General features: G+C 45.3%; 1 protein-coding gene across 2 annotated transcripts; it reads right to left on the reverse strand.

The window, feature by feature from the left end:
* Positions 1-3171: 3171 nt before the first annotated feature.
* Positions 3172-23132, reverse strand: CNR2 (cannabinoid receptor 2). Of its 2 annotated transcripts, none has more exons than XM_088790503.1 (2): positions 22998-23132; positions 3172-4503 (listed from the first exon to the last, which is right to left on the reverse strand). In XM_088790503.1, exon 2 carries the CDS (start codon positions 4461-4463, stop codon positions 3315-3317), a length of 1149 nt encoding a protein of 382 aa, XP_088646629.1. In that variant the 5' UTR covers positions 4464-4503; positions 22998-23132; the 3' UTR covers positions 3172-3314. The 2 variants fall into 2 exon arrangements, with proteins under 2 accessions (XP_088646629.1, XP_088646628.1); XM_088790502.1 differs by lacking the exon at positions 22998-23132 and adding an exon at positions 10955-11053.
* Between the last annotated feature and the right edge of the window lie 1085 nt (positions 23133-24217).

Raw genomic sequence — 24217 nt, forward strand, 5'->3', positions numbered from 1 at the left:
CAAACTCTTGGTTTCCTCCAATGGACCCTTCATTTACAACAGCCCCTCCCAAGTCCATAAAAGAGCAGTCCTCCTCTTTGTTTCTCTGCACTTGAGTGTGGTTCACCATTAGACTCCATGTCCCGAGCTGCAATTCTTTGCTATTCCTGAATAAACCCATTTTGCTGGAGAAATAGCTGGCTGTCTATATATTAAAGGTCAACATCTTCCTAACCAAAATGTAAATCTGCAGGGACAGGTAAGAGGCACTGTGATACAGTGGATAATATTGGGAATTGGGAAACCTGGGTTTCTTCCACTGGATGCCGTTTTGTGGGGTCTCCTTGGGCAAGTCTTCTCCACTGTCTGGGCGCGTTTCCTCACCTAAACAATGCGGGCAGTTCTCAGTGATATCCAGGGTCCCTTTCTACCCCGGCGCTCTTCCTCTATGAACTTCAGTTCTTAAAGCTGAAATAGAATGTGATTGTGAAAGGAGAGAGGTAGAAAGTGTGGAAGTGCATTTAATTCAATGATTTTTTTAATATATATAAATTTTATTGGGGAATATTGGGGAACAGTGTGTTTCTCCAGGGCTCATCAACTCCAAGTCGTCCTTCAATCTAGTTGTGGAAGGCGCAGATCAGCTCCAAGTCCAGTTGCTGTTTTCAATCTTTAGTTGCAGGGGGCACAGCCCACCATCCCATGTGGGAATTGAACTGGCAACCTTGTTGTTGAAAGCTTGAGCTCTAACCAGCTGAGCCATCTGGCAGCCCTGCAATGATTTTTTAAACTCTAGTTTTATTAAGAAAATATTTACTGAGTATCAATTTATGGCAGGCTTTTGGGCATTCTTTGCTACAATGAGAAAAGATCCCACCAATGAATAAAGAAAGACATGCCCTTACTTTCCGGAATGACAAATTAACCTTTAAAAAATCATGCCATTTCAACTGGATTCAATAACGTCCCCCAAAATTTCATGTCCACTCAGAACCTGTGAGTGTTGCCTTATTTGGAAATAGAGTCTCTTTTGTTTTTTAAACTTTTATTTATTTACGTGTGTTTTTCCAGGACCCATCAGCTCCAAGTCAAATAGTTGTTTCAATCTAGTTGTAGATGGCGCAGCTCACAGTGGCCCACACGAGAACTGAATCCGCAACCCTGTTGTCAAGAGCACCGCGCTCCAACCAACTGAACTAACTGGCCACCCCTGGAAATAGTCTTTGTAGATATAATTTGTTAAATTAAGATGAGATCATACTGGTTTAGGGTGTGCCTTAGTTTAATGATTGGTGTCCTTAAGATACCAAGAGACAAAGTGTGTGTGGGGTAGGGGGTGGGAGGGGAACATGTGAAGATAAAAGCAGAGATTGGAGTTCTGTTGCCACAAACCAAGGAACACTAGGAGCTACCAGAAGTTGGAAAAGGCAAGGAAATATCCTCCCCTTGAACCTCTGCAGGGAGTATGGCCCTGCCAAAACCTTGATTTTGGACTTCCAGCTTTCAGAACTGTGGAGAATAACTTTCTGTTGTTTTAAGGCACCCAGTTTGTGGGAAATTGTTGCAGGAAACTAATACAGGTCATAAAAAGAAGTACACTGAGAAATAATGATGAGCTAAGGTTGCAGCAATCTGTCATCTTAAGGTTACAGGAGTCTACTATTACTCCTAATCAAGCTGAAATTGACTGAACTAGGTGAAGAGGTTAGTGGTCAAGAGGGTACGCTTCGGAATCACACAGACCTGGCTTGGAAACCCCAGCTTTGGGTACATATTAGCAGTACGACCTCAGGCAAGTGATTTTGCCTCCTAGAGGTTTCCTTATCTGTAAAATGAGGATATCAAATCCCCTTCAGCATGTTATTGTGAAGACCAAGTGAAATACTTCATTTAAAAGTACTTAGCCCAGTGTCTGGCACATAGTAAAGACTCAATAAAAGTCAGCCGGCATTTATGAACAGAGCGCACAGTAGATCTACTCTACCTGTAGTTGCCTCAATCCCCATCACATGACCCTAATGATTTCCTTCATTGTACCACCCATAATTATCTTCTTTATTTATTTATTGGTTATCTTTCCACCAGAATGAAGAATGTAAGCCCCAGTAGACAGGGGCAGAATCATATTTATGCCTGGACATCCAGGACGTACCACAGACCCTGGTAGGTATTTATAAGATAGGTGGATGAGTGGGTGGACACCGTGTCTTGTAAAGTATTAAATGAAGACATGTTTAATTAGTAGCTTTCCTTTTATTCTGTCCGTGGTCCCAAATAATTGCATTACAATTCCTTGTAATCTTCCCACCACCAACAATGTCTCTTGCTTACTGTTTTCAGCCCCTCTTGGAGGAACCCAGCCTTCCTGATATGTAAAATGTGGTGCCCTGGGATCTTCAAATGCATGGGGCTGTGTTCTTGCTGGAGATAATGGACTGTGGGATGTCAGCCCTGTGCGTGGCACATAGGAAAGGAATTTCCCCCTCCTCCCACTTGCTGTGTTTATTATTTGTTTTAGAGGTGTAAAAGAGACAAAGGGGGCTGAACTGAGGGTGAGTGGGAACAATTTGGAGATTTATAAAGTATTTGTGAATATCTTCCTTTTTCTTGGGATTGGGTTAGACTACGAAACTGCCTGCTTCCAGCGGTACCACCAAATAGAACTTCATAGGGTCAATAAGATTCTCTGAAGATTCCGTGTCTCAAGTGATCCCAGCGTCCTCTGTGTTCCTCAGAGATCTAAGATGCCACAGTGTCTGTGAGTGGGGATAATCAGGGTGTCAAGAAGGGCCATTGCCCTAATAACAAGGTGCCCTGAACTGGAGGCTTGTCAGTTACCTCTGAAAGAGGCAGATCGATCACCTGGGTCCTCATCGCACCACACTTCTTCGTCCTCGGTGGGAAAGGGTTGCCTAAAGTAGGGCCTGTCATGCTCCAGAACGAAGGAGGCCCCACCAACTAAACAGGAGCAAGGGCTGGCTGGCCATCCATCTAATACTCTGAGATCCCAGGAGGAGGATCCATTCTTCTTCTCAGATTTCCTCTGAGTCCCTCAAGGCTGGGCCTGAAGGCTCCCTCTGGCTTCTGTGGTCTCTGAAGGATGCAGGCGCTGAGCCATCTTGTTAAGAAGGTTTTCCTGACCTGACATGTACTGAGCCTGGCCCAGACCTCTTGCCTCCTGCCCACCTTGCCACTCCTCGCAGGGCCTAGCTATCTAACAGACGGCGTGCAGATACGCATGGCCAGACTACCCTCCAGGGGTCAGTGCCAGCACTCATCAGAGAAATGGGATAAGTGCCCAGACCCTCAGGGCCGGATCAAGTAAGATGAGAGGGTCAAGACTGCTCTCTCTCCTCCAGTGTGTGAAATGATTTCTGACTTGGCTTGTTCAAAACCGTGAAAGAGTTCTCATCAACAGTACAGACCTCTGGACTCAGCCACTGGGTGACTTTCACATCAGCCTCTGTCTCAGTGACTGAGGACCTCGGGATGTCTTCTTTTCCTTCAGGCCCAAGGCCCCTCAGGTGTTTCTTCCAGCAGGCCAGGCAGTGGTGGGCAGAGGAGCGGATCTCCCCACTCCGCAGGGCATAGATGATGGGGTTGACCATGGAGTTGACAAGACAGAGCAAGGAGCAAAAGGCGAAGACCTTCTTGACCTTGTCGCTTAGAGTGGCGGCCAGGCTGTAGGCCATGAGGGCTAGTACTGGGAACCAGCATATGAGCAGCACAGCCAGCACCACCCCGAGGGTCTTGGCCAACCTCACATCCAGCCTCATCCGGGCCATTCCTGGCAGCTGCCTGCCCTGGTGCTCAGCCAAGCTGACTACATGCTGATGGGCCTTCCAGAGGACATGCCCATAGGTGTAGAGGATGCCAGAGAAGAGGAAGGCGATGAACAGGAGCCAGCCCAGCAGATAGTCATTGGGAATCAGGGGGAAAAGCTCGGAGCAGGGACTGGGACAGCAAGTCCATCCCATGAGGGGCAGGTAGGAGACTAATGCCGAGAGGACCCACATGATGGCCAGGGTCACCAGTGCCCTCCCACGGGTGAGCAAGGCTTTGTATGCAGGTGGGTAGCGCAGACAGAGGTAGCGGTCAATGGCAGTCAGCAGCAGGCTGCCTACAGAGGCTGTGAAGGTCATGGTCACGCTGCCGATCTTCAACAGAAACACAGCCTTGGAATCCACGCCATGGAAGACGTGGAAATTTACAAAGTTGCAGGCAAAGATCACACTGGCCAGGAAGTCAGCCCCAGCCAAGCTGCCAATGAACAGATACGAGGGCTTCCTGCGGAGCCGGTGGGAGGACAGGATTAGGTAGAGCACAGCCAGGTTCTCCAGGGCACTTAGTAGGCCCAGGAGGGTACACAATGCTGCGACAGCTATCTTCTGGTGACTGCTCAGGATCATGTAATCCTTCATGGGGTTGAAATCCAAGCCATCCTCGGAGCCATTGGCTGCTTCCATCACCGGGCATCTCTCCATGGGGTGAGATGCTTCTGCTGGGATTGCCAAGAAGTCTTCACTGTGGTACAATGAGAAGAAGAAGTGAGTCTTTTTCAATGAGCACAATAGTGACCTCACACAATCACTGACTAGCCAAACTCTTTACCGGTGCAGACGGATCACGTGTTGAAATAGCAATTTGTATTTTGTTCCTCTATATTTTGCCCTTTCTCCATTCCTGCTAGGCCTGCACTAGGCCGCCTTAGGAAAGGTATGTGGGAATTCAAGAAGCAGAAGTGGCCTGTGCACTTTTTGGTCTTTTGTTTTAAAAAAAGCTAATCCTAAGACTTCCCTTTGAAAGTAAGGCTACTCTCCAAGGGTCAAAAATCGAGAGGAAATCAAAACCAAGAAAAAACGGAATCCAGGGTGATACGGTGAAGGGGTTTTTTGCATCTGTGCTTAGTTTGCCAGTTTTAGAAGTAAGATGCTGAAGTTTAAACAACTATTTAGGGGTGGGAGACAAAACTTTGGCTTCACATCGGTAGGATTGCCAAGTAAAATATAGGAGTCCAGATAAATTCAAATGTCAGGTAATAAATCATTTTTTTTAGTATAATTATATCCTAAATACTGAGGAAAAAAATAAACCACGGCACCCAAATATTGTATGGGGTATTATTAAATATTATTAGAATGCAAATTTGAAATTTCTCTAGAGGGATATACTTTCCATCCAGGTCACATAAGATTCCCACATATAAAGGTCCATGGAATTTGAGTCCGTAAGGCTACATTACAAAATGCATAAGGAAACACGAACAAGAGTTAGCACACATGTTAGACAGTAGAATTAGACTTCCAGGAACTTCATATAACTCTTGGGTATACATTACAAAAATATGTTTAATATGATTAAACAACAAGAATCAAAAACATAAGTATATAATGAGAGACCGGGCAGATTTGAAAAAGAATCAAGTGGAATTTCTGGAAGTGAAAAAATAAAATTGAAGAAAGAAACCTTGAAGGGCAGGTTAAAGAACACAATGGACTCTTTGAAAAGTATTGATCTAGAAGGTAGATCTGAAGAAATTTCTCAAAATGCAGCACAAGGAGATAAAGAGATGGGAAATATGAAAGAGAGGTTAAGAGACATGAAGTATTGAAGGAAAAGGTTTAAATATATCTAATTGGAGTTTCAGAAGGGAAGAATAGAATTGGTGGTGGGCATTGGGAAGGCAGTATTCAAAGACAAAGGTGGAGAGTTGTCCAGAATTCTGCTGGACACCACTCCTCAGATTCAGCAATCACAGCAAACTCCAAGTAGAATTTTTAAAACAAATTCCACATCCACGTATATCATAATAAAACTCCAGAACACCAAAGACAAAGAGAAAACATTAAAAGCGATCAGAAAGAAAAGACACAATACCTGCAAAGGAACCATAATTCAATTTAAAAAGCAGATTTCCCACTAGCAATAATAGTAGCCAGAAGATAGAGGTGAAAAAGCTAAACTATCACTCAAAATAAAGAAATACAAATAGAATTGTCCACTAACGATCCTTCGCTGAAGGAACATCTAAAGAACATGCCGTCAGAAGAAGGAAATTCCTCATAGAAGGAAGAACAGAAAGGCAGGAAGAAATTGTGAACAAATAAGTTGATAAATGTATAAGTAAAATTTTTTAAAATGTATGTACAAAGCAATAATAATAATAATAGCTGATTTTGAGAGTATAAGAACGAAGTAGAAGTAAAATTGTGAATGATAGTAACTCAAGCCAAGTGAGAGGTGAACAGAGAGAGTTGAAGCTTTATTTAGAAGATGATAAAGGCATTAATTTAATTTAGGCTTTTAAAAATCAGGTACCGGGTGTCCAGCTAGCTCAGTTGGTTAGAATGTGGTGCTAATAACACCAAGGTTGCCGGTTCAATCCCTGCATGGGCCATCCTATGATGCAGCGCCCTCTTAAATAAACAAACAAACAAATATCAGGTGTCATCTCTTACCTGGTTTACTGGCATATTAACTGGGTTCCCTGATTTTAAACATACACATCTCTAGTCTAATTTCAACCTAACAGCCAGAGCAATCCCTTTAAAATATGTCAGGTCATACCACTATCTCAACCCTGCATAAGTCTCATTCCAACCAGTATAAAATCCACGCTACTTAAAACGGCCTAGAAGACTTTATGAGTTCTGGCCCCACTACCTGTCTCACCTCCCTGCTATCATGCTTCGCTCGGTCAACCAACTTCAGCCACACTGGCTTCCTGATGGGCTCAATCTCTTGCCGCAGAGCCTTTGCACTGGCTGTTCCCTCTGCCTGAACACTTTTTCCCTAGATATATACTTGGCTCAGTCTTTCACCTTCTTCAACTTGTGGCTCAAATTTTACCTTTTCAATCTACCCTACCACATCATTTAATATTGTAACTCATCCTTCCTTACTGGTGTTCTGGTCCCCCTCACTCTGCTCCATTTTCTTTTATTTTCCATACTGCTCATCACCTTCTAGCATATCATTTACCCTATATAACTTACCTATTTATTATGCTTTATTATTTATTGTCTGTTTGTTCCACTAGAGTTTAAGTTCCATGAGGTCAAAGAGCTGACTATTTTGATAAAGGGCTTAGAATAGTATCGAATAGATAATAGCTACTCAGTAAATATTTGTGGAATTGAATTGAAGTAAAATTGAATAGTGAGTGATTTTAGCATTCCTTTCTCAGAAGTTGACAGATTAAGCAGACAATATACTAACTAATAGGATGTATAAGATTTGAACACACAATTAACAAGCTTGATCTAATAGACATATACGGAACTCAGCACCCGATAATTGGAGAATACACATTGTTTTCAAGCAAATATGAACATTTACCAAATGTCTAAGGTAATGTCATTTACCTAAAGTGAAGTCTTAGGTGGAAAGCAAATTTCAAAAAATTTAAAATAATGTGTAACAGACAAACCATGTTTCCTGGCCACAGTACAATTTACTTAGAAATCAAGAACTTAAAAATTATAACTAACAAACTTCATAGACATGAAGCTTTAAAAACACACTTCTGAATAATTCCTGGGTCAAAAAAAATCACAAAGGAAATTAGAAAGCATACTTAGCATTGTAATATATTAAAATTCGTGGGATGAATCTGAGTGGTACTGAAAGGGAAGTTTATAGCCCTACATGTTCATATTAGAAAAGAAAAAACACTAATGAGCTAAATATGCAACTCATGAAATTAGAAAACAAACCACAGCGTAAATGCAAAAAAAGTAGAAGACAGGACCGGACCGGTGGCCGAAGGCTGCTGGTTTGATTCCCACATGGGCCAGTGCCAGACGGCTCAGTTAGTTGGAGTTCAGGCTCTCAAACATAAGGTTGCCTGTTCGACTCCTCGACTCATGCAAGGGATGGTGGGCTGCGCCCCCTGCAACTAACAACGGCAATTGGACCTGGAGCTGAGTTGTGCCCTCCACAACTAAGATTGAAAGGAGAGCAACTTGACTTGGAAAAGTCCCGGAAGTACACACTGTTTCCCTTCTCCAATAAAATCTTTAAAAAAAAAAAAAAGGAGAAGACAGAAATAATAAGAGCAGAAATTAATGACACAGGAAAACAATAAAGAACAGAAAGAATTGACAAAGACCGTAGCTAGTTATTTTAAAAGGTAAGAAGATGGACAAACCTTAGGCAAGACTAAGAAAAAAGGCGAGAACCCACAAATAAGAAAAATATCAGTCACAAAAGAGACGTGGTCAATAATCCTTTGAAAAGATGTCTAACCTTCACAGCATCTGCAGAAATGCCAGTTTCACTCCCATCAGATTGGCAAATATTAAATCTGACAGAATTGAGTGTTGGAGAAGGTGTGGAGCAACGAGAACTTTCAGCTCATGACAGGAGTATAAGTTGGCACAAACACTTTGGAGAGCAGTTTGGCAAAATCTAGTGACACTGAAAGTGTTCCGTGGCCTTGGATGCACCAATTCCACTCCTGGGAATGTGCTCCCGAGGAACTCTCCCACGTAAGGCCGAGGAGGCATGCACAAGGATACTCATTTCAGCATTTTTGAAATAGAAAGAAGAAAAAAATGTCCATCAACTGGAAAATGGATAAATTATAGTATATCCAAAGAAATACAGGTAGCAGTAAAAATGAACTAAATCTATGTGTATCGACAAGGATGAATCTTAAAAGCACACTATTGAGCCCAAAGTCTAATCCCTTAGGAGAATTTAGAGGATTTATGAAGTAGATAAAGAGAAGAGAATTGCAGGCAGTGGCAAAGGTTCTGGAGAAGTAGGAAAGGAGGGCAGGATACCCCCCGTCCCCCAGCTAGGCTAGAAAGCAGTGCCTTGTCTGAGGCAAATGGAAAAATGCGCACCTCTGTGTAGCTATTTCCATGTATTCTTTAGTGGCTATTTTTTTCAAAACATTAAACATGAAAACACTGTAGTGGTTACTATTGAAAAATTGAAAAGTAGGTGTATTAAAACACAATCTTATTTTATAAAGCTTAAATATTTTATTTACACTCGGAACAGGATTTGTTATAATTTTTTGGCACCCATTTAAATTTTGCACCCACAGTGAGTGCCTCACTCTCCTCCCCCTACTTCTTGTTCGGCCAGAGTTCTCAAGGAGAGGAAGTGGGATCAAGAGAGGTTTGTGGCTTCCCGAGCAGTGACATCTTGGTGTGTCTGGGTGAGGAGACCTTCCCAGCATTTTCAAATCTCCCCTCACAAGGATCTCCAGGGAGGGCGTGTTTATGCTCATTGTATAGAAGAAAAGGGCTTAGGACAGATGAACTCTCTGACTCCCAGTGCTCAGTTTCCTTATCTGTAAAATGGGGGAAATCATGGTAACCCACCTTTATGGATAATTCATGTCATGAGGATGAAGTAAATTAATATATAAAATATATTTAGAAGAGATCTTGACACTGGGGGTAGTTATTCCTAGTTTGGAACTTGCCCAGGATGACCTAGTATGTAACTAAATAAATAACTAAATAACTAAGCAAATAACTTAAAGTGTGGGAAGTGGGATCCGACTCCAGTGTTGTCTATACCCGCACTGTAGATGTGGCCCGTCTGAACTGATTTGCCTTAAGTGTAAAATACACACCAGATTTCAAAGACAGTATGGAAAAAGCATGTAAAATATCTTCGTTGATACTTTTTAATATGGATTGCAAGTTGAAATGATAATATTTTGGGTATGCTGGGCTAAATAAACATTTATTTTTGCCTGTTTTTAAAAAATGTATTTATTTATTTATTTAATGTGGCTACTAGAAAATCTTAAATGACGTGTGGCTCATGTTATATCTTTCTGGGACAGAGCTAGCCCACCCCAGTGTGCTGTCGGTCAGGACAAATTCCTCAGCAGCCACTGCAGACAGCCCCAGTTTGGCGCAACTGGAAGCCTCACTATTCCCCAAGTAGTTCTGCTTTCTTGTACCTTTGCCCCAGGATTCCTTTCCCTGACTCACCTTCCTTCTGGGCTCAAGGTCAGAGACTGAGCCTTTGTTATTTCTGGGTCTTCAGTGCCTTGCACAATGCCTGATGTATAGCAGGTGCTCAAAAACTGCGTAATGAATGAGACCCATTCGGGTGGAAAGGTGCTGTCTCAAATGGAGTAAAACCAAAGTAATAATGTGACGGGGGTGAGCACACTGTGTAGGTTCAAATCCCAGCCGGGAGGGCCTTGTGCAAGATATGATTCGATTTTCCCATTTCTCATCTGTAAAATGGGTTTTTAGGAGGATTTAAGTAACTCAGTATAATATATAGAAGTGCTTATTATTGTTATTAAGAGCATCTTCAAATGGGGATAAATTACCTATTCGATGAGGTTAAGAATAATATGTCTGGTGCATCAGAAGAGCTCAATACATGGCAGCCTTTATTGTAATCCAGTATTTTAAAAAATGTTAAGAGAGCAGAACACTTTTTACAATCGATAGAACCCCTATTCATAAGTCAGGTAAAATCTGACTCCATGTCACCTATGCCCTCTCTTCAAGGCAGCCCAGGTCCATCAGGTTCCAAGAAACAGGTTGAAAAATCTCTTATTTAATCCAGCTCCATCATTTTACCGTTGAGAAAACAGTCCAAGGATAGGAATGTCATTTGCCTAAGGTCACCCACCCAACAAATTAGTGGCAGAACAGGAACTAGATTCCACATTCCCAAAGTCACAAGACAAAACTCTTGTGCTGTAAGCACCGAGATGACCCCACCTAGAGAATCTGAAAGGGGTATTCCCCTGAGACATAGGGCCTTTGCTGAGTGTTGCCAAATTCACACCTGAGCTGAGACGGGAAATGGTACCAGTCTGAGTTCTCAGCCCTGGTCACGAATGAGTGACCGAAAGTGCAAGCCTTTCTCAGCTCCCACATCCTCACTCGCAGCTTCTGAAGCTTCCTCCAATCCCACCTGCTGCTGCCCAACTCCCTTCTCATATTTCCCTTACAAAATAGCCCCCTCCCATCAGAGAATGGCTTACCCCATGCAGAGTCCAGCCTAGAAGAGGGATGCCTGGGGTGAGGGTGACCACATCTGTGCTGCATCCAGGCCTGAGGTGGCCACCAACCTGTGGTTATTGTCCACATTAGGTCAGGGCAGAAAATGCAGACAATTGCATGGAGGTCCTAACTAGGCACCATTCGCCAACAACAGGACGCACAGAGCAACAGGAAAACCCGCCTCCGGTCTGCCTTCCCGCTGGACAGACAGAAATCCTTTTGGAGTCAGAGCATCTGGCTGCTAGATGGGGCCTTCATCCAGGGCAAAGTCTTGTCTGAATGCCCAGCACGGAGAGAGACGCTGTTCACTGCGCTGCACGGTGGCTGTAGTTCCACCTCTGCCATGGCTGGTCATGTGACTTTGGGCAAGTCCCTTCAACTTTCTGAGCCCCTGTTCTTGTTTGTGAAATGACAATGACAATACCTGTCCCATTCTCCTTGGGAAAACCAAATCCGCTGCTGACCTCCACCATGGCTTTTTAACTGGGTCCAAGGGTAGGCTGTAATAGGGTAGCAATCCTTTGAAAGCGTGTGCAAGACTTTATTTCTGTGCACTTATTAGGTGGAAAGGGTTCCTATTTTTTTTTTTTAATTAAAAAAAAAAATTTATTGGGGGGGTTCCTATTTTTTATCAGTATGTCAGTGGAGTTCCAACTAGTAAGATCCACTGAGGTATGCAAACACATTTTGTGACCTGACACCATACAAATGTAAGATTAAAAGAGAACCAACCAACCAACCAACCAAGTGCTTTCCTCACCTAAGAAAAATGCCAAAGCCTCACCTGACACTTTCCCCAGAGAGCGTGCGTATGCTGCCCTGGGTGCCCAGGGCCCGCGGCCTGGGGCCCTGACTCAGGCTGAGTATCTGGGAAGGGAACTTGCAGGGCTGTGGAAACTGCTCAGGAAAAGCTGTGCCTGGGGCTTTTTCTGCCCTGAAGTGAAAATGTGAAGTAAAAGAATGTCACCCTCACAGGTGGCTCCACTGTTACTGCTGTGTTTAAAATCTAAAGGCACGGGTTGGGGGTGGGGGCACCATGCAAGGCGAGAAGAGCATGACCCTTTCACTGCGACTCCTACAACTGCAGTGAGAAGCTGAGATCAGAGGCCATCGTTTTTATCTACTGAGAGTGTGGAGGCCTGTTTTTCAGTCCCTGTTCTGCTACTGAGTGACTTTGGGCAAGTCCCTTCTCCTTTCTGGGTCTTTCTTTTCTCATCTTTAAAGCAGGAGGGTTGACTGGGTGATTTCTTAGGTCTCCTCCAGGAAACTCACCATGTTGGATCCCAGTGGCACAAGCTTTGCCACCAGACCTCTTTGGATTCAAATCCAGGTCTGTACCTTATGCGCTGTGTGACATTGGAAAAGTTTCTTCACCTCTCTGAGCCTATTTCATTCATCTGTAAACTGGGAGAAATACTACCCATATCACATTGCTGCACAGATTAAATGATAGAAGTTTACTGGATTTGTGGTGCTGTGCTTGGCTTACAGTGCATGTCTAATGAATGGCAGGAACTTCTCAGTAGAGTTAGTTTACAGGGTTCTTTCTGTGCTTGAGCCTTGCCCGACCTTCATCTGAGAGCTGAGGCAGATAGAAAGATCTCTACTCATTCTCAGTGGACACTTTACCACCATGAAGGCCAAGCCATCACATTTTTAAAAACCTATTTGACCTGTATGAACAATCCATCACTAATAGACCAAGGGGACCTTCTTGAGCTACTTCCTAACAGGCTGGGCTCTTGGTGCTATGTCTAGCCATGGGAAGGGTGTCATGGGGACTTCCTTCTACACTTCTTTTCTTTGCCCCCCTCTGTGCTTGGTAGGATTTGGTTGCAATTTCAAGGAAGTTTTCTGGAGTTTGGGATTATAGGCTATGTTCCTTTGCCCAAATCTTACCTAGTTTTTCAGGGCCTATATCAAAAGCCACCTCCCTCAGGAAGCATTCCCTGGTTTCTTCTTACCCCTCCAGGTGGATGAAACTCATTGAGTCCTACTGCATGGATCACTGTGTATCTTCTATTATTTGTGTCCATTCCTCATGTTGCTTCTTGGACTGTGCATTTTTAATTTTAAAACTAGACAAAGTCTGGGTCAGGGACTAAACACATCTTTTTTTTTTTAATCGTTTTTTTTTTTTTTTAATTGGATAAGAGGAACAGGACTTTATTGGGGAACAGTGTGTACTTCCAGGACTTTTTTTTCCCCCCAAGTCAAGTTGTTGTCCTTTCAGTTTTAGTTGTGGAGGGCGCAGCTCAGCTCCAGGTCCAGTTGCTGGTGCTAGTTGCAGGGGGCACAGCTCACCATCCCTTGCGGGAGTGGAACCCGGCAACTTGTGGTTAAGAGGACCGGCTCCAAATAACTGAGCCATCTGGGAGCTCAGCGGCAGCTCAGCTCAAGGTGCCGTGTTCAATTTTTAGTTGCAGGGGCTCTGCCCACTATCCCTTGCGGGACTCGAGGAATTGAACTGGCAACCTTGTGGTTGAGAGCCCACTGGCCCACGTGGGAATCGAACCGGCAGCCTTCAGAGTTAGGAGCATGGAGCTCCAACCGCCTGAGCCACCGGGCTGGCCCTGAACACATCTTTGTAGTCTATTGCCCTTCACATGAAAAATAGCCCACAGTAGATTCTTGATGGAGATCTTTCCACGAGGGCCGTGAGCTAAGCAAAGCAGCCCTTATGGAGATGCAACTCAGCCCAGAGAAGTGAGGCAGGTAGATGGTCCCCGAGGCACCACTCCCCATTCATTCTCAAGCCCATGGCAGACCGTACCCATCAGTCTGTCTTCATTCACCCTAACCCTGACCGTGAGCTCTTGACCCAGGGAGCAGACTTGCAGAAAGAGAAGGGAACCACAACAGCAGGTCTAAAGCAGAAAGTGAACTAGAAGTTTGGCAATTGTCCAGGCTCTTTGACCTTGTAAACACATCACCAGGACAGTCATTTCTAAAATGGATTTGGCAGGGGATGTGGGACACCACTTGGGGGAAGGAACTTAAAATCTCTCTGGTGATATAAGTTGCAGAAGTTTATTGATTCCAGGCAAAATATGGAAACTGTCCGAAGGGAGCGATGCAAAGAGCTGCCAAAGTGTTTCTTCCCAAATCCATTTCTTTAATATACCCCTTCTAGAATGTCCAGCACTTGAGCACAGGGCCTGGCTGGCACAAACTAGGCACTTCAATATTTTAAAATTGACTTAGTGAATGAATGAAAGAACAAATATCTAGGTATTGGGGGGAAAAGCAGACTTCTTTAGACAAGATTCTGTATTTCCTTTTCCCTCGGCTGCCAGAAAGCTCAGAGCTAAATGCAATGCTGGCCTGCAAGCCTAGGTCATTCGAGGTTGGTTCCTGATTCATTTATTGCTCCTTTTAGTGGTTTTTAATGCTTTGCTTTTATTTCAATTGCCTTAATTCATAATATAGGCCACCTCCAGTCCTTTCAGGAAAGAATTTATAAAACTGGGGCAAAAGATCGTCATTAAGGTCTCCTCTATAATGCCTCTCTCAAATGTCTATTGGTTGTCAGTGAAACCCAGCCCCCATGAGTTTGCCCTGTGGAGCTGAAGGATTCCATCCCAAGCCTGCTGTCCCCTTAGCATTCATCCCCCGACCCAAGGGTCTGTGGGATCACCACCTGCTATCTGGACACGCATTCTCCCTGAACCTTCTGTCCTTATCTGTCTGTGTCATCTCCAGCCTCCCTTCCAGGAGGAATTGGGTTAAATGGTCTCTGAGGCCTCTTTCCATTGTAGAAAGGTTAGGTGCCAAGGCTTTGGAATGAAATGTTGCTGAATTCAAATCCCAGTCCTGCTATCGGTAGGCTGTGTGACCTTGGGGCAAATTACTCAAACTCTCTGAGCCTCAGTTTCTTCATCTGTGACTAAGGAAGCTAATCCCTGTATTCTTGATGTGCACATTAAATAATTGCCTAAAACAAATTAAGCAGTCGCTTGGCTGTCTGATTGAACTATAGAACGTGCACATGATGTGTGGAAAGAAAAGGGTCCCGAGATAGGAAGCAGGTACTCAGGGTGTGAGCCCTGGCTCTGGCCCTTGTTCTCTGGAGAAGTCCCTTACTCTGTCTCACCCCAATATGGCCACGTGAAAAGAAGATTGGAAGATAATGACGATGAGCGCTTGGCATTGTACTACATGTTATCTCATTCAAGCCAGTATGAGATATCTCAAAACAGCCAGTAAAGGGGCAACTGGATGGCTCAGTCCGTTAGAGTGCGAGCTCTGAACAACAGGTTGCCGGTTTGATTCCCACATGGGCCAGAGAGCTGTGCCCTCCACAACTAGATTGAAGATAACGAGCTGCCGGCAGGGCAGCCAGAGGGGTGGCCGGATGGCTCAGCTGGTTAGAGCGCGAGCTCCCAACAACAAGGTTGCCAGTTCAATTCCCACATGGGATGGTGGACTGCACCCCCTGAAACTAAGATTGAAAATGGCCACTGGACTTGGAGCTGAGCTGAGCCTTTCACAACTAGATTGAAGGACAACAACTTGGAGCTGATGGGCCCTGGGAAAAACGCACTCTTCCCCAATATTCCCCAATTTAATAAATAAATAACATTAAAAAAAAGAAACAAGCTACTGAGGCTGGTATTATTATTTTCCATCTTTTATAGAAGAGGAAATTGGGGCCCCCAACATGAAGAAACTTGCTGGGGGCACTGGGAATGTGTGCTCTGCGCCTCTGAAGACCAGGACCCCATCCTGTTGTTCTATATTCTTCTCTCCCCACCTCCAAACAAAGACTTGGTACATTAACTGACTGATCTGAAATCTGCCCACAGGACAGTCTTTTCAAATATCTCCTTCCTCTTTTCAACTACCTTATACGCCATGCAACTTCCCTTTTAGAGAACATGCTAATAAGGCCCACATGTATGTCACACTTGCCAGTTTGCACAGTGGGGGCAGGCTCACGGCTATTATCTGAGGCAGGTAATGTTCCTTGAGCAAACAGGTTCAGAGAGGGCAAGTCCCTTGGCCCAAATTCCACAGCAAGTGGCAGGACTTGAGCCCTTGTGTTATGACAGTCAAATTGATAGAGGGCCAAGATCGAATAGCTGACCCTGCCCAGGGTGAGGGATCCAGACAACCTTTTGTCTTTAGTCCCAAGGGTAAATCACATCTCTTTTCGCTCTCTTTTTGGCTTTGCCTCTCTTCTGATCAATTTCACTCAGTAACGCCTCCATCACTGTCATTAGCTGGACTAGATTTTCGTCCCGTCCCCACCAGCCTGGTGGAGTCCTGACCTTCCCACCTACAAGGATGTACCAGGAAGGCCAGTAGGCTTGGGAGTCCGACAGACCTGAGTTCTAGTCCTGGCTCAGCCAACTGTTAGCTCTGTGCCCTGGGATAAAGTCACTCACTTTTTCCCCTCAGTTTCCTCATCTGTAAATAGGAATAACAAACACTACTTATCTCATTGATGGTGGTGAGGCACGAGGATTAATTGAATAGCACCATGCTTAATACAGTACCTGCCATGCAATAAGCTCTTGAGGGCAGTATACACACACACACACACACACACACACACACACACACACACTATAATGTATACATATTATAGCTTTCTCCTCACTTTCCCAACTTTTTGCTAGTTGGCAATGAATGACAGTGACAAGGTCATCTCTGTTGTGCTTTGGACTGTCGGGAGCGTCCAGGAGGGAGGTGAGAGGCAGGAGGGAAGAGAGTGTTAGGAGAGCAGGGGGAGAAGACCCTGTTTCCTTTCAGGATTTTAGAGTTGAATGAACAAGAAGCTGAATATGCTGGGGAGCCTGATCGATTACTAGCCGGGTTGGGGTAAAGACATCAAAACTTGTCAGCCTGTAGTCATGACAAGAGCCCTGGACCAAGGAGATGGAAGTCTGGATTCTGGTTCCAGTTTGGGGTGGAACTGACAGCTGGGTAATTTCAGACAAAAGGAGTCCCCTTCTCAGTGTGTCCATCTGCATCAGAGGGGGTTTTTGATGAGATTTCAAAGTGCTTCCAACTTGGAAGTTGTGCAATTAACCACACAGGGCGGGAGTGGGGGTGTTCTCAGGTTGCAAAACCACTGATGTGAGAAAGCCAGCTCAGGAAAGCCTGAGATGGCAGTTGCCAAACTTTGGACTCTCAGCGCCTCTCTACCAGTTTGAAAGCTTAAAGAGCTTTCGTGGATGTAGGTTACACCCATCAGTTTTTACTGTATTAGAAAATAAAACTCACAACTTAAAAAAATCTTTAATAAGCCTATTACATGTTAATAGAAATACCATATTTTTAATGAAAACAACTTTTTGGGGGTCAAATCTCTTAATTGCCAGGCAGCTGGATTCTCATCTGTTTCTGCACTCAACCTGCTTCTGTATGTCACTGTGGTTAAAGCATATGAAGAAAATGCATTTGTCACTGTCCCCTAGTCTTCCTTTGTGGCGGGCACTCTAAGAGGCTTTTTACCTGCATTGTCTCCTTTATCCTCCAAACTGCCCTTGCAGGTAGATTGTCTTATTTTCACTATCTTATAGATGAGAAAACTGAGTCTCAGATGGATGGATTTGCACAAAGTCACGTGACTTGCAGGTGGCAGGGCCCTCTGATTCTCGGCCCTTTATTTTTACCTTTATAATAGGAACTAAAAGGCCTATATCCCTCTTTCAAAGAAAACCTATTACAGAAAAGTTTGGAAACTCAGTCATATTAAAGTGTAAATGACCAATGGCAGTGTCTACCCTTCGGGTAGCTTGCTACTGCTTATAGCTTGTCATCAGCCGTTGGGAGGTGTGTGGTCATGGTGGATTTAGGGAACTTGTTACAATTGTCAAAATTCCACGTGGACTTGGTGGGCACCACTTCCGCCCACGAAGTGCTCTCTGTAGGACAATAATGACAAGTACTTTTCACGGTGGCTTCTTTAGACAGCAGAGAGTAGGAAAGGGTTGACCATGTGGTTGATATTCTGAACCACCTGTGGTTTCCCTCCAGGCGGGTCTACCCTTCCTGGCTTGGCCAGATCCCAAAGGGTGGAGTTCCTGCCCTAACCTTGATTCTGGTTGTTTCTAGGGTTGCAGCAGTGGGGGTAAGGGGTGGAATTCAGCTTATTCCGGGAGCAGAGGTGGGAGTGATGGGGCAATGACGTGAAGAATCCTAGAGGCTCAGCTCTTGAAACACACTGGTGATCATGACAATAATAGCAAATAACGCTGAGTGAGAGCTTACCATGTACTGCAGCTGGACTACTTTCCGCACTTTACACGATAACTCGTATATTCTTCACGACAAGCCAACAAGGGGACTGGTATTCCTCCCATTTTATAATGGAGGAAAACTGTCACTGGCACAGAGGCTGACTCATGGGATTTCGGGCCACTAAGATCTGTGAGTGGTGACAAAGTGGCTGGAGGGTCACAGAGACAGTTGGATAGAAGCTAGTGATTAAACCTGGTGTGGGCACTCAGGCCATGGAGCACTGAGGAGGCCAGAGACGGGTGGGTATCTAAGGAGTTGATGATGCTCAGGCACGCTCCACCTTCCCCTTTATAATCGAATGAATTCATGTGCATTTGTGGGTCTGTGTGGCTTTTGGTCCTGGGGCTGGGAAGAGAAAAGCATGTGACCATATCTGGCCTGGGATTTGGTATCAGACCCAGCAGTATCGATCCCTTCAGTACACTAACTTACAAGGTAACCTGGATTTCTATCTCCTACTTCTGTGAAGAGGTGGGTAACAGGGAAGGAGCGACTGAGAATAAGAAGGACATACGTAGACAGGTTGAAGAGGCAGCCCTGAGTCACAGTTGTGAGTTCTGATCCTGACCCTTGTTAAATCTGTGGTCTCATGGGCAAATTATTCACCTCCCCTGAGCCTCAGTGTCCTCATCTATAAAATGGGAATAATACAAGTATCTTCACTCAGGGCTGTTGTGAGGAGTAAATGGGGGTGTGTGACAGACGTCCTTTTGCTTCCTGTCTTTCATTATTGGTTCGTTAAGGATATAAATTAAACAATATAAGATTACGAACAAGATCATATATCAGCCAAAGCCACTTCCGTGGTTGGGAGTCATGAGTTCATCCTTGCTTTGATCACCACTAACTGCTGCTTTGTGGGTTTGGTTTTTTCTCCTTCTCAGGTGGGGGACTTGTCATCTCTATGCCCTCAGAACCTATCACCCCACCTTTGTACACAGCAGGTATTCAATACATAGAGTTTAATGGATTACTAACCTTAAGTGGGCATGCAATAGCTCATTGCAATAGCTTTTTTAAATATATAATTGTTTCCCTTAACATAAATATACATATTTTTATTTCACCCATCCCTTATCTCTCCTCCCTTTTGGCAACCATGAGCTTGTTCTCTATATCCATGGGTCTGTTTCTCTTTTATTTATTTGCTTTGTTTTTTTCCAGATTCCACATATAAGTAAAATCATATTTTGTTTATCTTTGTCTGACTTATTTCACTTAGCATAATACCTAACTGCTATGTTTTGATTCTTCCATTTACCCTAAGAAACTCTCATACTGCGAAAAATATCTTTTAAATAATAAAATAATTATTTACTAATTTTTTAAAAATGGAAGCAGGTGTCATGATCTTCTTGTGAACCTTCTGGAATACCTTCCTCCCTGTTGGGAAGGCTGGTGGAAAGTCATGGAAAGACAGACCCGAACTTGACTCTTGTCTCTGCCATTTACCTGCTTGTCTGAGCCTCGGTGGCCTCATCTGTCAAGTATTATTAAGATGGGCCTGGTGTGAGGACTAGAGAAGCATCTTGTTCCCACTTGGTTCTCTGCAGACTCCCATCCCTGCCTTCAGCTCCATCGGATTCCCCAGAACCCAAAGAGATCCATGGAGATGCACAAAAGATGGACTCACTGAATTCTGACAGAGACAACACAGTGAACACACCTGTCATTCTCAAAGAGGAACTTTGGGGTGGCCCCAACCCCCAGGGAGAAGACGAGAGGGCTTTGGTGAAAGGGGATGCCTCTAACTTGTAATGTGGTGGAAGATTGGGGCCTCCCCAGTAGGGGTGGGAGCCGGTCAAGGAGGAGAGAACAGCAAAACCCACAGCACACTAAAACCAACCTACTTCTGCCCCAAAATCTCACCAACATCCTCCCCATTTGCAGGGATCCCTCCCATGCCTGGCTCTAATGATACTGGGGGCTCTTTCCCTTCTGATCTACCCCATTGATCTGCCCTTGTCTGCCATTTTCTGTCTTTGGCATTTGGGGTCTTCGTGGCATGGGGGTGGCGGAAGGACATATCTCATGCTCTATGGGCCCTTCCTCTCCCAGAAGATAGAGGGAAGAGGGAGTGGTTTATCCATCCCTGAGCTATGCTGGGAGAGGGCTGACTGTTCCTGGAGGCTGCATTGCACCTTAGCACATACAAGACACTTTCCACACCCGTGACACCTGTTCTGCTATTTGATTCTCACAATATAGCATGGTTCTAGATTCAGGCACACCTGGGCTTGAGTCTTGGCTTGTACCATGTACCACCAGCTGTGTGACCTTTTGCAAGGTCTTAAGCTTGTGTGAGTTGCAATTTGTCACTTCTCCAATGGGGGTGGTGATAGCATCTCCCTCATTGGCCATTGTGAGGACTGAACTAGGTAAGGTCTCAGTGCTAGTAGAACTCTAGCATGTAGTGAGTGTTCAATAAATGTTTACTTAAGAAAATAAAAAAGCAACCCTTTGAGGCAGGTTGGTAATGCTGTTATAGCTTCATTTTTAGAGTTGGAGAAACTGAGGTTTAGAAAGGTCATGTGACTCACCCAAGGTCACCTGACTAATCGGTGAGGGAACGTAGATCTTCCAGGGGATTCAGCGATTGATAAATAGCACAAGCTTTGGAGCCCACAGAGCTGGACTCACCACTAGGGTCACTATTTCTTGGCCCTGGGACCTTGAGCAAGTCACCATTGCCTTTGAGCCTTGGTTTTCCTTCTCTGTAAGGTAGGGCTGTCAGTCTGCCTTCAAATAGCACTCTTTGTATCTCCTGGCTCAGGGACTTTTTGCAGGGGTGGCGAAGAAAGCAGAAGCCATCTGAAGACAGCTTTTTTTCCTGTCCTTTGTGAAAACCTGAGCTCAGCATGGAGATCAAGCTGGTGTCCCAGGTGGGTGTGGAGAGAAGAGCCTGCATCTGTGATTCAAAAGCAGGGAGAGAGGAGAGGTGGCTCCAGATGGAGGAGGGACTAGAGGTCATGGGTCCCTGGAGTGTTGGGGACCTGGGCTCTGTTTCCTGGAAGTGCCTTGGGGAGATGGCAGCATGTCTGGGGGAAGTTGCCGGTGGCATGCCTTGGAGGTTGAACCTAAGTCACAGTGGATTTGAGTCTTGGCGGAGAATCTAGACTCCAGGCATGCCAGGGACGTGTACAGGGTTGGACTTCAGGGGACCAAGCCCCTTGTCCAATGAGCATCCATCATAGGAGGAGCCAGGGTGGCACAAAGGCCAGGGGGCCTCCAGCACTCTATGCTCTGTTTGTGACCCTCTGAGTCAGTGTTTGATGCTGGCAGGGGCAAGGGAAGCTCAATACACACTGAGATTCACTCACTGACCAGCCTGGTAGGATGAGGGCTCGTTGAATGTGCTGTAATAAGAATGCATAAAAGAACATTTGGTGCACATCTGAGAGCAGGCGGTAAGGTGAACAGGTACAAGATGAGGAGGGAAGAGAAGAGACTGGTACTGGAGGGCTGTGCTCAGCCAAGCTGGGCTGCCAGTTTGCCTACCTTGCCCACCTTAATGGCCTTAACAGGCCAAAGGGTAAAGGATGCACTTCATTGGTAGAAATTGATGCTGGGGCCCAAGGCAGGCTAGAGGCCACCGTCAGGAGAGCCGCAAGATGGTTACAGAGCTGAGGCCAGGGTCATGGGGCACCACCTCCCAGGGCCCCCCAAATTCCTCCCTAACCCTTCCTCTGCCTCAGTCCTGCCCTCCATGCCCTCAAGGTATCTACATGCTACCCATTCAAGGAAAAACAAAACCAGCCATGGCCTCATTTATCCTCATTTCTAATCCACAGCAAGAACAGATGGGGTGAAGATCAAAACCTCCACTACAGACATTCCGAGCCCAGTGACAGCCTTCATCCCGGCATGAGCACTATCCAATCCACCCTCACAAGCCTGTGAGTGATGGTCTCAGGCTGAATTTCTCAGAAGAAGAAGCTAAGTGGGAGAGAAGTGGACTGATTTGCTTGAGGCCATAGAATTTCAGAGTCAGGACTGGGATTCACCCCGGGGGCACTGGTCCCAGGGCACACTCACAAACACCACTGTTTCGCTAAGTGGAACCCCCACAGAAGCGGACCCCTGGCCTCCTGGGTCTTGTGCGTACTGGACTACGCTGCACTTCTGAACGGCCCCAACCGGGCAAGCTGTTTCTTTCTGTGCCTCTGTTTCCCCATCTATAAAACAAGGACACTTGGCCTCACCAGACGATCTCTAAGTCTTCTTCCAGCCCTAGTTTTTTTGGGTTCTTTCCTGTCTCACCATCTGCTATGTAAGCCTGCACCTTGTAAGGCAGGAGTGTCTAGTGGTTAAAGAGTGGGCCGTGGAGCCAGAGTACCTAAGTTCAAGCCCAGCACTGTCATATCATGCCCATGTGACTTTAGGAAAGTTGCTATCACCCTCTGTGAAGTGGAGAATAATAATAGTACTTACTATATACAGTTATTATGAGGATTCAGTAAATTAAACCACGCAAAGCCTGTAGAGCAGTGCCTGGCACACAGTATGTGCCTGGCATCTGTGTTAGTGATTATTACCTTCCGTTCTGATCTTGGTGGACACAATTCTTGTCATGTCCAAGGGCAAAGACCATACCAGCTCTAAGTCTTCCTGCGGCTGGTCCTCAGACACCTTAGGAGTCTTCAGATGACATCAATCCCCCACCCCAGGCAGGCCCACCCAGCTTCTTACATCTCAGGAGGCAAAGAGGAAGGTGAGAACACAGGTTTTCTGGAATGAGGAAGAAGGCCAAAATAAAACAACGAAAACTCTACTTACAGTGGTCTGTGGCTGAGTCCCCTTCTGTGGGGCGTTGAGGAATCCTGGTGGTTGTGTGTCTAAGACCTGGCTCTGGGTCCCAGTCAGAGCTCCTGTTAGCTGTTCCCCCAAACCAGCTTTCTGTGGCTCTTGTTCTTTCTCTCACATCACAGATGGGTGAGCGTGGGGAGGTCTGGCCTTCCGTCCCCGTCACCACTTCCCCTCTGGGTCCCCAGTGCAACAAGGTTCTTACCCCAGCAGTTGAGCTGTTTCTCATAAGGAACTCTGAGAGTGGGGCTTGGGTAAAGGCCCTGGAGTCAAGGGACTTGGGTTCTAATCCAGCCTATTTGTAACGCCCTTGAGCAATTCACTTAAGCTCCCTAAACCATAATTTCTTCATCAGTAAAATGGGGATAATACACCAGCCATACATAGATCATATGAAAGGACATTCTATTCCAATGCTCTTCCCCACCAGACCAGAGCTTTGAAACCCAAATGCCTACAGGTGCCAGGCAGGTGACATAAATAGGGGAAGGATGCTGGTATGGGGCAATAGGGAGTGGTGGGAACTGTGGGGAATGGGGGAACACATGACCCAGCCAAAGGGGCATCTCTCAGCTATAGCCAAGCCTTGCCATTGGGAGTGCAGGCCCAACGCCAGATGTGCCAAGCACTTGGAAGATGTGCCACATTTCCCAAGAAATACTAGAAATCCTGATTTTTACCTAATGGCTTCCAATTTTAAAATGTAGACCACAAAGTCCAACCTTTAAAAAACGGTATGTGGGTCAAACGAAACACCATTTTCAGATTATGTTTGCTGGACCATGAGCTCCCTGAGGGCAGGGAGTGTGTGTCCCTAATGCCAAGTCCCGGGCTCAGTGAATACTCAGGTATCGTATCTGACACAGTTCAAAGTGTTTTCACACCTGTTATCAAGTAGGATATTTAATGAGAATCTACTTTTTTTTTTTTTTTTACTGGGAATACAAAAATGAGTATGATAAAGGAGGGCGGGGATTACTGCCCTCCTAGGCTAATGGCCTTTGATTACCTCATCAGAGCTTTGCATTCATTGATCCCACACTCCAGAACCCAAAAGATCTGGGCCAGTGAGTCTCAAGAAGCGGGACTTTGGGGTGGCTGTTTAGCTCAGTTGGTTAGAGCATGGTGCTGATAACACCAACGTTGCCGGTTCGATCCCCGCATAGGCCACTGTGAGCTGTGCCCTCCTTAAG

The sequence above is a fragment of the Rhinolophus sinicus genome, chromosome 14 (assembly GCF_057876585.1).
Source record: "Rhinolophus sinicus isolate RSI-liver-muscle chromosome 14, RSI-T2T, whole genome shotgun sequence".
Lineage (NCBI taxonomy): Eukaryota > Metazoa > Chordata > Mammalia > Chiroptera > Rhinolophidae > Rhinolophus > Rhinolophus sinicus.